Genomic DNA, 18,033 nt, shown 5'->3' with positions numbered 1-18,033 from the left:
TCTGGGGTTCCTCCTGTCTTCTTGGGGGTCAGAGTTCCCCACCAGTGGCCGGCAGGCGCCCTAGTTGTAGGGAGATGCTAAGTCTGTGTCTTCCCACACCACCATCTTGACTCCTCCCCCCAGCAGCATTTTAAGTGATAAAATTTCTGAACAATTTCAGCTCAACTTTTAATTTAGCTAATTTAAGGTTTTAAGAAAATTGCTTTTCAGATGTTAAATTACTAATTATAGTGCCTTTATGTTACATAAAGGGCCCAGTAAAACTAAGGTGAAATATTTTATCTTAAAAATGTTTTGCCTAAAGTTTTAACTAGGGAATCCAATTTGTACATCTCACAAACAGAGTTTATTAGTAGGGGAAATAAGAACTATTGCATATTTATTTATTTATTTACTTTTGGCCATGCTGCGCCACATGCATGCATGCGGAATCTTAGTTCCCGGACCAGGGATCGAACCCTTGCCCCCTACAGTGGAAGTGCAGAGTCTTAACCACTGGACTGCCAGGGAAGTCCCCAGAACTACTGCTTTTTAATATTTAAGTAGGATATGTTTTTCTCTCAGGAATATTTTTGTTATCTCATTTTATCATAGTACTATAAAATTTTGTAATTCGTTTTGTATAGGAAGAATATCAGGTTTCTTCATTATTGATGCATGCTGGTGCAGATTGGTGCTGCCTAAATAGAGCTTCTGGGTCCAATTACTTTATTCAAACTTGTGATAAAGTATATTGTAACATCAAAAGCATTTGTATGGTTGTTTATTGTAGAAGCCCTGTATCCTTTGCACTTGCTGAATGGTGCACTGATCGAGATGTCTGTCCTGTTGTTTAGTCATATTCTAGGCTTTTCCGTTGGTTTCCATCAGAGGAACAGAAACACAAATTAATTTGTAAATTGTATTTTTAACAAGAACAGAACTTAGGTATTTGCTTTTCCACATCAGTTGATTCTTTCCAGACTTTGGTCAAAGGGGTACTTAGGTCAGATCTCAGAAAAGAACAAAAGAAAATGATTTGGGTGGTTTGGTTTGATTCTAACTAGAAAACCATAGAGTCTCTCTTTAAATTTTTAATTAATTTATTTTTAACACAAGGAGTGATGTTTGGACTGAAAATAAGAGACTCTTAACATGATACACTGTACTTTTCCTTGAAGTTGCTTGTTGCTCAGGAAAGAACTTCTTCATGTGGCATACTGTGTTTCTTAGAGCTCATTGTTGCTGCTTTTCCTCTCCTGTATTTGCACTTTTGAAGCTGACATCCTTGAGCTCTCTTGCCTACTTCAGCTGTTCCAATAGTCTCCATCTCAGTTCTCTTGCTAAGGCTCTGTCATTTCTTCCTTGAATGGTAAATTTACTTTGAGTTACAGGACTCAGAAACTTTCTGTAATGATCACAGTCAAAATAACTATTGCTCTAGGCTATATTATTTTGTTGTCAGACATCTCATCCCTTGTTAAAAAATCTACAGTGACGACTGTTGCTTACGGAATAAAGTTGGGATGCCATACCTTGGCATTCAGGGCCCTCCCCAGTGGAACTTCTCTTTTTCAACCTCATCTCTCATTATTCCCCAGTATTTATCCGCTTCTTGACCTAAGGTGGTGTTTTCTGCATGCTAGATATTCTTCTCTCCATTTTTGAGCTTGGTTATCTTACTGCTGGATTTATTCTCCACTCTGAATATCTTCCTTCCTAACTAGAATTTTAGATACTTTTTCAAGACCAAGCTCAAATCTCCTTTCCTCTTTAGAGTCTTCCCTGACCTTCCCAGCTCACTGTGGTCTGTTTTGATTGCCTATAACAATGTATTCTAAGCTTTACTACATTTTATTTTCAGCACAGAATAGTTTGTTCCCCCCTACCCCCAAGGAAATCTCATGCTGAATCCCACTTATAAGGCAGTGGTGGGGGAGGGGATTGGGAATTATCCTAGAACCTTACTTATTCAGCTTTTGCTCTGTCTGCTCAGGTACCCTTAAGAAATCAGATTTCATGGCGCACAGTTGAAAAATCAGTTGTCTTACCTCATGTACTGAACACTCAGCTTTACAAAGCAGTGTATATCTTTTTGTGAGTGTATTTTGTCTCTCCCAATGCATTATAATTTTCTGGAGTTCAGACGTCATGTTTATAGAACCTAGGGATGTGTACACCCTGTGGTATCTAGCATAATGCCTTACAGATATGTAGTAGGTACTCAATGTATACTGATTCTTTCAATTGATATTTTTAAAGTTTTATATGTCTTTACACACACTGCACCCAAGCCAGGGAAAAACTAGTAGTTTTTGGTGTTTCTTTTTTTTTCTTCCTTACGTAGACATTGCCATAGACAACTGGTAATTACCACTCATTTCCAGGAAACTCAAGAAAGCAATTATTCCTAGCCAGACTAAAAGCAGCTTTCCTACAACATGACATATCCAGAGTATATTTTTCTGACAAAAGGTTGCTTCTAGTAGGCATTTTAATACCCTTTTGAAATACAGAAAACAAAATCCCAGGTGCTAACTTTGAAAACAAGACCCAAATGATTCTGGTACAAGTGAGAAAAGTCAGAAGCACAGGTAAGGGAGTGTGAAGTATTAGAACATGCATGCGGGCTATTTTGAAGGTCTTTTTTTTTTCTTTTTTTTTTCTTTTTTTTTTTTTTTTTTTTGCGTTACGCGGGCCTCTCACCATTGTGGTCTCTCCCGTTGTGGAGCACAGGCTCTGGACGCGCAGGCTCAGCGGCCATGGTTCATGGCCATGGTTCACGGCCATGGTTCATGGTTCACGGCTCAGCGGCCATGCCGCTCCGCAGCATGTGGGATCCTCCCAGACCGGGGCACGAACCCGTGTCCCCTGCATCAGCAGGTGGACTCTCAACCACTGCGCCACCAGGGAAGCCCTTGAAGGTCTTTTAAAGTAATTAATTTACCTTAGTTGCTGTGTATGTTAGAAATGCATACATACTTGAATTTATGTCAAAGGACACAATGTATTCATTTGTGAAGAACAGTATGAAATCAACTTTACTTCGGTTCAGTTTGAAATCATACGAGTAAAAGATCCCACACCTTAGAGATTAGCTTATTTTATTTTTGTGCTAACCAGCGTAGAAATAAACCCCTTTCTACTTATGGGTCACAAAACTCATTTTCCTTGTTCAAGTACCCTAGAGGCAAAGATATGATTAGGTAGTTCTGTGTTTGGAAAAATGACATTCTTTTCTAGTAAGATAAGAAATTATTTTTTAAATTTTCAAAATTTTGAGTAAAATGCAGGGTGCAGGTGGTTGGCCTATTGTTCTTTATTTTGTCATGTTGGTCTGTCCTGTCCTGTGGAATGTTGTTAGGTGTTGCATGGATTTGCTCACCAGTGCGTTCTTCTTTATTGTAACATCTCCATCTACTAGAAAGTCATGGTTTTGCCATTATTTGCTTTTATTTTATTTGCACAAAAGACTTTTTTTTTTAATTTAATGTTTTTGGTTGTGCCCTGTGGCTTGCAGGATCTTAGTTCCCCAACCAGGGATTGAACCAATGCCCTTGGCAGTGGAAGTGTGGCATCCTAACCACTGGACTGCCAGGGGATTCCCCCAAGAAACTTTTAAAGACAGGTGTTTGGTCAAGAATTCTAGCTGCTGGGACAAGAAGATTTTATGAGCAGGGAAGTCTTTGTTGCCTGTTTGTAGGGGACATGTGCTATAGAGATGGATCCTGATTTTCTGTCCTGACCCTATAATGTGTGAAGTCAGGATGACCTGTGTTTTGTTTTTCAACACTTTATACTAGTTCTTCCTGATTCATTTTCTCCTTTAAAGCTTAAAGTTGAAGAAAAAACTGAGTTTTGTGGATGTAACCTCAAAGACTTGAATTGTGTGGTTACATAACCGTCATCATATGGTGTATCAAACAAACCACTTCCAACATTTTAAATGTTAAATAGTTCTGCTTAATAGGCCCAGAATTATGATTAGAAAATAGTTGTGGTTGTTCAAAACGATCATTATCCACTTCTGCATTTTTTAATAGGCAAGTGCTATTGTCTGATTCATATTGTAATGTAATTATAACTTCTTGGTATTTAGAACAGAGGGGTATATACATTTGGAATGTATTTAAGTTTCCCATAGTTTTGTGGCTAAGACCCTTAATATCTTCAAATGTTAGTTTGCAAATGGTAGATTTTGCAAAATTTTATTTTCAAGTTGATCATTTGGAACAGAACACTATTCCTGCAGAAATTTAGCTCTGTTACTTCAATATCATTCATTTCCATCTTATTTTAGCAGCCTGCTTTCATGATTTTGTCATCACTTCTAACTGCTTCTCTTCCAGAATGCCCTCCAAGATCTACTCTGACCACAGCCACCTTGACCTTTACTCTTCTACTCCTTTTCTTGTTACCTCTCACAGGGCTCTCTGACCCTTCCCTGGCCTTCCATTTTTAAACTCCTCTCTGTCTACTCCTTCAGCTAAGTAAAAAGGAGTGTGGCTGGGGAAAATACCATTGTGGTGCTGGTTAGTTAGGAATGTAGGGTTTCTAGCTCCTGCTGGAGCTTCAGCTCAGCCAGACCCTTTTCTAGCCTGTTTCTGCAACCCTAATTAATGAGTACCACCTCCAGTTCCTTACTCTGTTTACCTCATTTCCTTTATCCACAGCAGAATGCTCTTTCTTCCTTCTTTTTTTTTTTTTTTTTTTTTTTTTTTTTTTTTTGCGGTATGCGGGCCTCTCACCGTTGTAGCCTCTATCGTTGCAGAGCACAGGCCCCAGACGCGCAGGCTCAGCGGCCATGGCTCACGGTCCCAGCCGCTCCGCGGCATGTGGGATCTTCCCGGACCGGGGCACGAACCCGTGTCCCCTGCATCGGGAGGCGGACTCTCAACCACTGCACCACCAGGGAAGCCCAGCTTTCTTCCTTCTTTTTAGAACACATAGCCAGTGTTCTTAACCTGGATCCATGGATTTCCAAATGGTTCATGGAGCAGATTCAGGGCATTGATGAACTTGGGTGGGAAAAAATATCACATCTTTATTTTCATTAATCTTTAATTGAAATGGAGCCTTTCTTTTTTTTTTTTTTTTAAGATGTTGGGGGTAGGAGTTTATTAATTAATTAATTTATTTTTGCTGTGTTAGGTCTTCGTTTCTGTGCGAGGGCTTTCTCGAGTTGTGGCAAGCGGGGGCCACTCTTCATTGCGGTGCGCGGGCCTCTCACTATCGCGGCCTCTCATTGCGCAGCACAGTCTCCAGATGCGCAGGCTCAGTAGTTGTGGCTCACGGGCCTAGTTGCTCCGCAGCATGTGGGAATCCTCCCAGACCAGGGCACGAACCCGTGTCCCCAGCATTAGCAGGCAGACTCTCAACCACTGCGCCACCAGGGAAGCCCGGAGTGTTTCTTTCTGTTATTAATGCAGACAACAAACCACTAGTGTTAGCAGTATCTGTGACTTCCACGCCTATAGAATTCAGTTAATTTTATATCACTTGTATAGATTTGGATTTTTAAAATTAATTAATTAATTTGGTTGCGCTGGATCTTAGTTGCGGCAGGTGGGCTCCTTAGTTATGGCATGCAAACTTTTAGTTGCAGCATACATGTGGGATCTAGTTCCCTGACCAGGGATCGAACCTGGGCCCCCTGCATTGGGATCGCAGAGTCTTAACCACTGCGCCACCAGGGAAGTCCCTAGATTTGGTTGGGTTTTTTGTGTTTTTTTTTTTAAATTAAAAAATTTTTTTTATTATTTATTTTTGGCGCATTGAGTCTTCATTGCTGCACACATGCTTTCTCTAGTTGCAGTGAGCGGGGACTACTCTTCGTAGCAGTGTGCAGGCTTCTCGTTGTGGAGCATGGGCTCTAGGAGTGTGGGCTTCAGTAGTTGCAGCACGTGGGCTCAGTGGTTACCGCATGTGGGCTCTAGGGCGCGTGGGCTTCAGTAATTGTGGTGCGTGGGGCTCAGTAGTTGTGGCTCATGGGCTCTAAAGCGCAGGCTTAGTAGTTGTGGTGCACGGGCTTAGTTGCTCCACAGCATGTGGGATCTTCCCGGACCAGGGCTCAAACCCGTGTCCCCTGCATTGGCAGGCAGATTCCCAACCACTGCACCACCAGGGAAGCCCGAGAAAATATTTTTTTTAACTGTTGAAAAATGTCACAGTATTAATAATTGATCAAAACAGAACAATATCATTGAAATAAGTTTTTTTAGTTATCTGGGATGTCAGTGTTTGAGAAAAAGTAGATTTAATTGAGAGATGAAATGGGTAGCTGAGGATTTTGGTGAAGACGTTTCTGAAAGTACATTTGAGGGCTTCTGATGTCAAGTCTGATAATGATTTTTTAATTTCATTCACTTTTATGTCATTTTGTAGTTATAATTTTAAATTTATTTTTATTAACTTAAAGCCTGTCACTAGCACATTAGTTGTTTCACCACTATTCTGGCCATTTAAAAAAATCTCAGACAACTTTGATTTTTCATAGTCCTAATTGACTGAGGATATATTGATAGAAGAGGAAAAGTTGAGCAGAGAACATTTATTTCCTGGGTGTGGGGCTGAAGAATGCCTAAGAGAGAGGCTGCGCATTGGTTGAGACATTTCTTTCTGATTACCACCAGGTGGCAGCACTGGCTCAGAACGACTGGGTTTCTGCCCTGAATTAGAAGGAAGGGAAGGTTTAGAGGCAGGGGACAACATTATGCCCTTTCCCTCTGTCTCCCCCTTTCCCTAAATTGGATGTCATAAGGCCGGGAATGAAGCACATCTTCGTTATATTTTATTATCTGATCATTTTATTGTTTTCTTTTTTTCTTTCTGTGCTTGTAGTTCCTTCAGAAACAGGTAACGTTTTTCTGCCAGTCACATTGTATTCTTGCTTCTTGCTTTTATAATGCTTTTGCTTCTTATCGCAGAGGATAATGGAAAATTAATATATTCTGACTTTATGGCATTGGAAAATCTGCACACAAATTCGCACAGTTGCAGTTAGATTATAGCCAGTTGATTTTCTCAATTTTGCAGAAATCCTGGCAATAACATTTTACTATTTAATACCAACAATGATTTTTCAAAAATCCAAACATGGCTGTTAATAAAATAACATATTCAGGATTTACAGTAGTAGATAATGGTAATAGTGTAGAATGGAATATCCTGGTCTTGCTTCCTTCTAACTAATGATACTATGTTGACCTGAAATACAGTATTTAGGATCAGGCTTTTCCCTGCCATCTTGACACTTTAGCCTCATTTTGCTGATTCTCTACTTCTGCACATCTTATGCACGTCTTTCCCTAAACCATTTGCTCATCTTTATATTTTGGGGGGGATTTATATCAACTTTGTTTCAACTTTGCGTATTTTTTATGACATGTGCATTATTGTTTCATCGCTTTCAAACCTGCCTCATGTTTTTCACAGTTAACTTTGATTTATTCTTGTGAGCAGACTTGAATCAAAGCACTACATTTACTAATGATGGTAGATTCTTCTGAAGCTCTTTTCTTAAACATCTTTATTGGAGTATAATTGCTTTACAATGGTGTGTTAGTTTCTGCTGTATAACAAAGTACATCAGCCATACATATACATATATCCCCATATCTCCTCCCTCTTGCGTCTCCCTCCCACCCTCCCTATCCCACCCCTCTAGGTGGACACAAAGCACCAAGCTGATCTCCCTGTGCTATGTGGCTGCTTCCCACTATCTTGTTTTACATTTGGTAGTGTATATATGTCCATGCCACTCTCTCACTTTGTCCCAGCTTACCCTTCCCCCTCCCTGTGTCCTCAGGTCCATTCTCTATGTCTGCGTCTTTATTCCTGTCCTGCCCCTAGGTTCTTCAGAACCTTTTTTTTTCCTTTTTTAGATTCCATATATATGTATTACCATATGGTATTTGTTGTTCTCTTTCTGACTTACTTCACTCTGTATGACAGTCTCTAGGTCCATCCACCTCACTACAAATAACTCAATTTCGTTTCTTTTTATGGCTGAGTAATATTCCATCGTATATGTGCCACATCTTCTTTATCCATTCATCTGCTGATGGACACTTAGGTTGCTTCCATGTCCTGGCTGTGGTAAATAGAGCTGCAGTGAACATTGTGGTACATGACTCTTTTTGAATTATGGTTTTCTCAGGGTATATGCCCAGTAGTGGGATTGCTGGGTCACATGGTAGTTCTATTTTTAGTTTTTTAAGGAACCTCCATACTGTTCTCCATAGTGGCTATATCAGTTTACATTCCCACCAGCAGTCATTTGCTCATCTTTAAAAAGGGACTTTCTTTGGGGGAAATTTTAAAATTAAGGAATATCATTCCTTACTAATAGATACATACTTTTGTGTTTTCCCTCCCCTGCTTTTCTGCCCTCAAAGGAAAATGTGATGCTAAGTAACAACCTGTGAACAGTTAATTCCTTTATAAGGTTGGTATTGTAAACAGAAGATTTAACATGAAAATGTAGCATTAAAAAAATTAGGTTGTTTAATAATGGCCTCTTAATACCACCTCAATTGTAATTAGCAGAGTATAACTTGGTTCAGTGAAGTTTTAAATGCTTGCTTTTTCACATTGGCTCCCTGTTCGGGATTCTTTTTGATTTTGTTTAAAATCATACTGATAGAAATATATTTAAGCTATTTTTATTGTATATTTCAGTCTTTCAATTTGAGGACAGCTTGGCTCAGTCCCTAGTCTTTCCTAAATACTTTGACATAGCACACGTACCCTACAATGATAAAAGTCCACTTATGTGGATCTGTTAAAAAAAAATCTTCTATTCTGGGTTTTAATTTCTTGAATAAAAACATATTTAATGCTGGGTTTCCATCTAAGTAAATGCTTTACTCATTTAAATATATGCTTTTCAAAAACTAGTGTGATTAAAACATTAACAGGATCTTAAATATGAATTAATAATCCCACTACTTCTTGTAGAACAGCGGTCCCCAACCTTTTTGGCACCAGGGGCCAGTTTCGTGGAAGACGATTTTTCCGGAGGTGGGTAGGGGATGGTTTTAGGATGATTCAAACGCATTACATTTATTGTACACGTTATTTCTATTATTATTACATTGTAATATATTATGAAATAATTATACAACTCACTATAATGCAGAATCAGTGGGAGCCCTGAGCTTGTTTTCCTGCAACTAGATGGTCCCATCTGGGGGTGATGGGAGACAGTGACACCTGAAGTGTGTTGCTTATGTCCAGTCTACTCTGTGATCTCGTTTTGGTCGCTGTCACTGCAGAAAACCCTGCTTCACAAAGATAGGATGTTGGAAATGGAAGCAGGCTTTTCAGTGCTTTTGTGGCAATCTCAGGATATTCCACCTTGACTTTAATAATCCAGAATGTATGGAGATTTGAAGTTGTCTCAAACATACTTTTAAGGCCACTGTCATTTGCAGTCTCAAGCAGTTGATCGTCTTCTAGCACGAACAAAGTTGATTCATCTGGTTTATTCACAAATGGGTCGCGGATCCATTCCTTCCCAGTTCGGGGGTCTTTTGTGTTTGGGAAGTAATGCTCAAACTCTTTTGAAAGCTGAGATAGGTGATCATGCATCAGCTAGGAGAAAGAAGGCCCTGGCTCAGTTTCTTTCAAAATCTTTGCTAATGTTTGAAACATGTCAAAAATCCCAGTGTTCACTTGTTGCCCCCATAATTCCAATTCAGCTTTGAATGCAGCCACCTTATCTGCCCACTTGAACACAGTTATCATTCTCCCTTCAAGTGACAGATTGAGTTTGTTGAGCAGGTTGAATATGCCACACAAGTAAGCAAGTTTTGCGACCCATTCTGTGTCACTGAAGTGTGCTGCCAGTGGTGACTGTTTTTCTAAAAGAAATCTCTGGAGCGGCTCTCGTAACTCAGAAACTCTGGCCAGTGATCTACCTTTGGAAAGCCATCTCACTTCTGTGTGTAAGAGAAGACATGTGTGCTCTGCGTCCATCTCCTCACAGAGCTGCCTGAGCAGACGTGAGTTAAGGGCATGTACTTTAATGTGGTTGATAATTTTAATCACATCCTGCAAGACGTTGTTAAGTTCAGGTGACATTTTTTGGCTAGCCAGCATTTCTTTATGGATGACACACGGTGTATAGACTGACATTCAGAAGAAACCTCTTTGACCCGACTAGTGAAACCAGAAAAACGTCCAGTCATGGCAGCCGCTCCGTCCGTGCATATATCGACACAAAATGACCAGTTGAATTTTCCTGATGTGTAATCATTCAAAGACTTGAATAGTTCTGCAGCTGTGGTGGTGGTTGGCAACAAAAGTGCACATAACATATCATCACGCACATCCTCCTGAAAATTACATCGCACAAAAACAAGCGTTGTTGCCTTGTCAACATCGGTAGACTCGTCAACCTGGATTGTGTACCACGGCGACTCATTAATCCTCTCTAACAATTGTGCCTCAGTATCCTCTGCTATTTCATCAATTCGTCTAGTTATAGTGCTAGCCGAAAGAGGAACACGTGCCACCTTTTGAACTGCAGCCTCTCCTAAAAGTTCACGACAAATGTCCTTAGCAGCAGGCAGGATCAACTCTTCACCAATAGTAAAGGGCTTCTTAGCTTTAGCAATGCGGTTAGCCGCTAAGAGAATGATGCTCTCAGTGCAGACACATTTGATGAAGTGGTGGCCTTCAGTAATTGCTTCTGTTCTTTGTGTTCACATTTTTTTCTTTTGAAAAACTCCAGAGGCTTGTCTTTTAATTCAGGGCGCTTGGTCTCCATGTGGCAAAGCAGTTTTGAAGGTTTCATGGCTTTGTTGGTTAGCTGGTCACCACATATTATACAAGTGGGCTTGGAGAATGTGAATCACCTGTTGCAATGAACCCGTAATTTAAGTAGGACTCTTGGTATTTTCTTTTCAGTGCAGCTTTCTTTTTGTTGGCAGTCTCAGAGTCTTCTGCTGTCTCATCATTGGGTCTTTCCCCCTTTTCAAAGAAGTTCTCCAGTGATGTTTGTTTTCTACTCATTTTGGCTAGGGTTAGCTTATGGGCTTACCAAAACTGTGACTGAGACAAGTGCACAGTGCGGGAAAGAGGTGCAGACAGAAGTGGTAATTAAAACAATGTGCGGGCCACGCACGGACTAAAATAAGTGTCGGATTCTGACTTAAAGCCTGCCACCAGATACAGCTGTAAATTGAAGTACAACAACTCACTTGCCCCTATAAAGCCTGTCACCGGATGCAGCTTAATTGTCACTTGCCACTCACTGGCAGGGTATTGATACGAGTCTGCAAGCACTTATGGTCTCTGTGCAGTCAAACCTCTCTGCTAATGATAATCTGTATTTGCAGCTGCTCCCCAGCGCTAGCATCACTGCCTCAGCTCCACCTCAGATCATCAGGCATTAGATTCTCATAAGGAGCACACAACCTAGATCCCTCGCATGCGCAGTTCACAGGTTTGTGCTCCTGTGAGAACCTAATGCTGCCGCTGATCTGACAGGAGGCGGAGCTCAGGCGGTAATGGGAGTGTTGCGGAGTGGCTGTAAATGCAGATGAAGCTTCTGTTGCTCGCCTTGCTCTCACCTCCTGCTCTGCAGCCTGGTTCCAGTACCAGTCCGTGGCCCGGGGGTTGAGGACCCCTGTTGTAGAAGATAACATGACTGGTTTGTAATTTTTCTGTGGTCTAGTTTTTTGTTCTAATTTTGTGAGAATTAAAGTAGGGAATTTCAGCCACCTAATGTAAGTCATTATTTGATGTTTTTCTTGGAGCATCTCACATTCTTGAAAATACACATGGCAAAATCAGTTTTACCAAGAATTTCTGTGACTTTAAGATGATGTAGAGTAGAACTTGACTCAGGCAAGTATCATATAAAGCCAAGTTTTTAGGGCCATCAGTGGCTTACAGCTGAAGATGGCATTATGAAGATAACATCAGTGGTTAGAACCTCTTAGCTTTTCCAAAATGCAGTCATCTTCCAGTGAATGCTAATCCCACTCGCAGCTGAGGCCTGCTGCTTTGGGGATCCCCCTTGGTACGCTCTTGGCTCTTATAATTGCTAGCAACAGGAGCCATGCTGCCTGATAGAGCTGGCAGCTAAGCCCATAGGTGCAGTTATGCTTTCATTCCCTAGTGTGCATGAATACACACCCACATCCACTTATCCACCTGTAGTTTGAGATGAGAGGAGGTAAGAGCTAGCTAGGCTTATAGTGCCATGCCTAAATTTGCTGGCTCAAGTTTCTTATTTCACCATCACCTTGCCCACTGGGGAGCCAATGACAGTTTTAGAAACAGTACCAAATCAGAAATCCCTCTGGAATTATCTCTTTTGAAGGAGACGCAGGTGTTGATTTTTTCCCTTCCTCCTCCTCCTTGATGGCAGCTTGAAGTAAGGGTGAGGGTGTGGTGACTGGGAGCCAGTACTCTCTAGGAGAGCCAGATCAGCAGAAGTATTACTCCGCAGCCCTGTGCTAGGTGATACCCTATAGGTCCGGACATCTAAATGTAAGCCGGTATCTCCAAAGCATTTCCGAACACTGTCATTGCCCAAGTAGACCTTTATTTAGCTGGTTCCTAACTTCCAACTAGAGATTTTCTTTTCTAGACAGCAGCTATGATATATATAGTTCCTGTCATGTGAGCATACTAATGCCATTCTGCTCTCACAAGCTAGTGCTTTTCAGTAACGTTAGCAGAGGAGGAGAGGATACATTAGGTGAGAAAGTATTGACAGGAAGTCCAGGTAGGCCTGCCACCTGAACCTTCTGGGGACAGGTAACACTGTGGGGCCTGAGCTTTGTATTGGAGTGGCTCTAGGGAAATAACGGGTTCTGTGTGGGGGTGGGTCACTTCGAATGGCTTTAGTTACTAATGGCAACGGTATGTTAGGATACTGACCTCTGCATGTAGACGTGGATTTGGAAAGTTAAAAGATCAGCATACGTTTGGCTGAAGGAGCTCTGAGGGCATATCTAATTACTGGGTCTGTTAAACAAAAGAGATCTTGTTTTAGATGGATTGATAGAAAATTTCTGGATCAATTCTGAAACACAAAGCAATTATTTTTAATACAACTTATGACTTGTGTGACTACATTATAACATTTCATGTGGCTTAAAATTATATGGGTAAAACATACTTTCACCAGTAATCATCTATGATGCCATTTACTGAATTAAGTTTTTTGAAGGTTATAATATTAGAAGCATTACACATCTGAAAGCATACTGTTAATGAATGCTATTCTTTCTGTATCAGAAATTCACTTTTCATAATTATTTTTTAGCATACATCTCTGTTGATAAATCCATGTATGTATTCACGTAGCCCATTGTCTGGTTGTATGATCTTTCAACCAAAACCATCCTTTGCAGATGCTTTTACTGACTCTGCTATCAGTGCTAAAGTGAATGGTGAACACAAAGAGAAGGACCTGGAGCCCTGGGATGCAGGTGAACTCACTACCAGTGAGGAACTGGAGGCTTTGGAAAATGATGTTGTAAGCAAAATCTTTTCGATTAGTAACGCTATGGTCATGTGATATGGTATGACATCCTATCACTTGGTTTTAATTTAAGTATGTTGTTGTGAATATATTTAAAGTAGCAGTTTTATTGTGTAAATAGACTTTGCCCTATGCAGTATATACAGAAAAATGTTTCTTTGGGATGCTTATGAATTATTTGTATGTTTTTAAAGTAAGTCCTAATAAGCAACATAAAAATTTAAATTGGAAACCATGGGAAACTAGAAATGCTGGCATGTTTTGCTTTGAGTACTCTGCAGAATAGGCAGCCTAAGGAAAGTGGTGTCTTGTCTGTTGACTTTACCTAGCGGTGAGGTCAAAGTGTGACTTTTAGGCTTCTTGTCTGTCAGAGAGGCACTCATTATTAAGATATATTGTTAGATTACATTAGAATTAAAGCAATAAGTAAATTTCTTTGTCTTAAAATTAGGAACATTCTCAACAAAAATCTATTTCCAGAAGGCTCTTGGCATATATTATTTTTACTTTTCCCATAACACATCATCTATAAATCAAATAATAATGACTCTGTCATTAGGATTCTGTAAATTCTGTTTCTAAACTGTGGAGATAGAAGCAAAGTTTCTTGCCAAAAATGAGTGTTTAGATAGTAAAATTTGAATGGGATGGGGGACTTCCCTGGCGGTCCAGTGATTAAAACTTCACCTTCCAATGTAGGGGATGGCATGTTTGATCCCTGGTCGGGGAGCTAGGATCCCATGTGCCTCGTGGCCAAAAAACTGAAACATAAAACAGAAGCAATATTGTAACAGATTCAATAAAGACTTGTAAAAAAGTGGTCCACATCAAAAAAATCTTTAAAAAAAAAATTTTCAAAGGGATGAAGAATCTTTCATTGAATATTACAGAAAAGTCTTATTTAACAAATCTGCGTTTGATGTTTAAGTCATTTTCTAGTTGCAAAACTGGAAATACATAGACAATGCATCATTATTAATTTTCAAACTTTTTAAAGAAGCACATATAACTGAATGTGAAGGTTCTCAGGTTTGTGCAGCACATCACCTCTGTGGAGGATATGGAAAAGCAGGCACTCTTTTTGTTTTTTTTTCTAATTGATAGCAAAGCAGTTAAATTGATAGACGCTTTCTAGAGAGTATTCTGGCAATGTTTTATCAAAATTTAAAACACACATACACTTTATTTAATCTATGCTGGGTCTTAGTTGCGGCACGCGGGCTTCTTAGTTGTGGCATGCGGACTCTTAGTTGCGGCATGCATGTGGGATCTAGTTCCCCAACCAGGGAACAAAGCCGGGCCCTCTGCATTGGGAGCATGGAGTCTTACCCACTGGACCACCAAGGAAGTCCCCACACATACACTTTGGTCCAGCAATTCTACCTCTGAGAATTTATCCATAAGACTTTAAAATAATTATGTATGAGGATGTTTTTCACAGCATTTTATTCTAATAGTGAAAAATAGGAAACATCCTAACTGTCCATCAATAGGGCATGGGTTAAATAGATTTATTGTACCTCCGTTCAGTTGAAGTACTGTATGTCCACTGGAAAGAAAGATATTCTGGGAAGATATCTAAAACTTACTAAAAGAAAAAGCAGGGCTTCCCTGGTGGCATGGTGGTTGAGAGTCCGCCTGCCGATGCAGGGGACACGGGTTCGTGCCCTGGTCTGGGAGGATCCCGCGTGCCACGGAGCGGCTGGGCCCACGAGCCATGGCCGCTGAGCCTGTGCGTCCGGAGCCTGTGCTCCGCAACGGGAGAGGCCGCAACAGTGAGAGGCCTGCGTACTGCAAAAAAAAAAAAAGAAAAAGCAAGTTGCAGAGAATTTTCAAAAAAGAGAGCTGATGATAATAATCATATTCTTACATATGTGCAGAGAATGTCTGGAATTATGCCCAAGAAGTTGTTAATGGTGGTTATCTGTGCACACTGGGATTGGCAGATTTTACTTTTCACTGGATGTCTTTCTGCACTGTTTAAATTTTTTACATGGAGCATATACTAAAAGAGCGTATTTTAAAGCTTCCATAGGTAACTGATTTCCTACCCGCATGTGTTAGGCCGAAGTAGTTGATTTAGTGGTGGAATTGAATTACATTATAGTTTTATCTGGAGTAGCACAGAGGGAGCCAAGGTTAATGGGTGACCTTAGGGGCAAGTTTTAGTCTTGAAATTGCCATCAACATTGCTCAGATGACGCTGTGCCCTCTTCTGACATGGATAATGATAACCCCTTTCTATCAGTCAGACCTGATGATCAGTCAACTCAAAAAGGTTTCAGGTAAATACCTTGTAGAAAGGTCACCGTTAGGGAGTAGGGAAAGGAGAGAACCCTGACCTGAGGATATTTTATGAAGTAACTAAAATGTTCTGAACTTTTACTAATAACATCTCAAATAATTGTTTCGTATACAGTTGACCTTTGAACAGCACAGGTTTGAACCACACTGGTCCACTTGTACGCATTTTTTTGCAATAGTAAATACTATAGTAATGCACTATCCAAGATTGGTTGAATCTACAGATTTTCGACTATGCCTGGAGTCAGTGACCCTAACACCCCACCCCCCGAATTGTTGAAGGTTCGACTGTAGTTATTTACCAACTTGTAGGGGCTGATGTGTAGAAGAAAGTTTTTCCTTAAGACATTTTTAAAGCAAATTTTTGCCTGTTTTTTAATTTTGCTAGATTTTGCTTGAATAGTACAATAGATATTGTTAACGTAGATATCGACTATAACTGAATTAAAGAAGACAAATACTTTGTCATTTTGAAAAATGAGCTTCATTTTCTTCTAGTCTAATGGATGGGATCCCAATGATATGTTTCGATATAATGAAGAAAATTATGGTGTAGTGTCTACATATGATAGCAGTCTATCTTCATATACGTAAGTTTTAAAAGTTTGCTTTTGTTTTAATACATATTTGCCTTTGATTTTCATCAACCTAAATTACGATGTTGAATAAATGTTTCTGTTGGATTTTAAGTTAAACGATTATGTGAAAGAATTATCCTTTTACTACCTACGCTGATAAATTCCCATTAAAACAGGGATTAAATATAGTTTACTTATACCCTAATTTTTTGCTCTAAATAAATTTTGTTTCATTTTTACACTGTAAAAACTCTAAGTTGGTAAGTGCAGAGGTTATGGGGGAATAGTCAATTTAACCAGTTTTGGAAATGTTATATTCCTCTAGGGAAAAGGTAATAAGAAAAATCAAGTTTTGATTTATAAATAGATGACTGTAGCTCTCTTACAGTTTTACCAGCATTTTAAACTCTGAACTCTCTTAATAGTTGATTGTGACAGATATGTAAACTATGACTGAAAAATACTCACTTTGCTTTTTCTTTTCTTCATGTTTCAGGGTGCCCTTAGAAAGGGATAACTCAGAAGAATTTTTAAAACGAGAAGCAAGGGCAAACCAGTTAGCAGAAGAAATTGAATCAAGTGCCCAGTATAAAGCCCGGGTGGCCCTGGAAAATGATGATAGGAGCGAAGAAGAAAAATACACAGCAGTTCAGAGAAATTCCAGTGAACGTGAGGGCCACAACATAAACACTAGGTATTTAAAGGAAATCATGATGCAGTATTTTGGATACACAACTCAAGGTCTGTGTGAGAAGGTGTATTATTATTATTATATTTCATCTTCCTTTAATCTAGCTTAGGTAGAGAATGCAAATGGAGTTGGTTTCAGGTTCTGTTAGAGAAAAGATTACAGTCATCTTGGAAAGTATTTTTTGAGCATCACCTCTGTGGAGCCAAGTGTTGGATATACAGTGATGAGCAAGTCGAGGTCTGGAAGAGCTTGTTAAAGAATAATGAACAGGTTGCGGGGGGAGTACATATAATTACAGTTCGTTATGATTTCCTAGATTAGAGGGGTGGTCAGAGTACTAGAAACATGCAAGTGAGGAGGAACTAGCATAACTTTGTGGGGTGAGAGAATGTCTAACAGAGGAGGTGATGTTTTGTGATAGGATAGTAGATCTGTCTGCCACTCAGAGAGACATAAAACAGAGGAGTTCCTTGTATGGTGAAAGAACTTGTCCAGTTCAGGGAAAACCTAGTTGTTTCATATGTCTGGAATACACAGTGTATGTTGAGGTTGCAGTGGTAACAGCTGGTGATAGGAACTGAGGTAGTGAAACTCTTTCTGTGTCATGTTAAAAAGCACCCTGTAGATAGGGGATGGCATGAACCAACTATGGGACATTGAGAACTGGCTGAGACATAGAGATCAGTTATTGTATTGAAGTAGTTCAAGTGTGAGAACTTGGTGACCAGTGAGACCAGAACCAGTGATAGAAAGGTTAGAAAAACCAGGGATGACCCTGAGTTTTATTTGATAAGCAGATTGGTGGTTGTACTGGTAATGGCGGTAGAAAACATGGAGCAATCTTGAGGGGAGATAGAGTGAGTCCATTTGTGCAATTTACTGCATTTGAGGGGCTCACAGGTCTTTTATGCATTTATTCATAAACATGTTGAGAAACAGCTGCTACATACCTGGTAGAATAAGATACACATTCTGTCTTC

General features: G+C 39.9%; 1 protein-coding gene across 17 annotated transcripts in view; it reads left to right on the top strand.

Moving 5' to 3' along the window:
- The window catches only part of ATXN2 (ataxin 2), a 126,204-nt gene that overhangs the window by 52,843 nt on the left and 55,328 nt on the right, over positions 1-18,033 (top strand). For 16 of the 17 annotated variants that reach the window (XR_014297510.1, XR_014297511.1, XR_014297512.1 and 13 more), the window contains 3 exons: positions 13,350-13,474; positions 16,283-16,374; positions 16,859-17,056. Coding sequence is in view for 8 of the 17 variants with exons in the window: in XM_082667375.1 (XP_082523501.1) it covers positions 13,350-13,474; positions 16,283-16,374; positions 16,859-17,056 (415 nt within the window). In the remaining 9 variants the exon portion in view is untranslated. Of the gene's footprint in view, positions 1-13,349; positions 13,475-16,282; positions 16,375-16,858; positions 17,104-18,033 lie in introns of those variants that run through there. The other variant, XM_082667379.1, reaches the window with a different exon arrangement.

This window comes from Grampus griseus (assembly GCF_964374135.1).
Source record: "Grampus griseus genome assembly, chromosome: 12".
Classification (NCBI taxonomy): Eukaryota; Metazoa; Chordata; class Mammalia; order Artiodactyla; family Delphinidae; genus Grampus; species Grampus griseus.
This window is presented reverse-complemented; position numbering and strand designations above follow the sequence as displayed.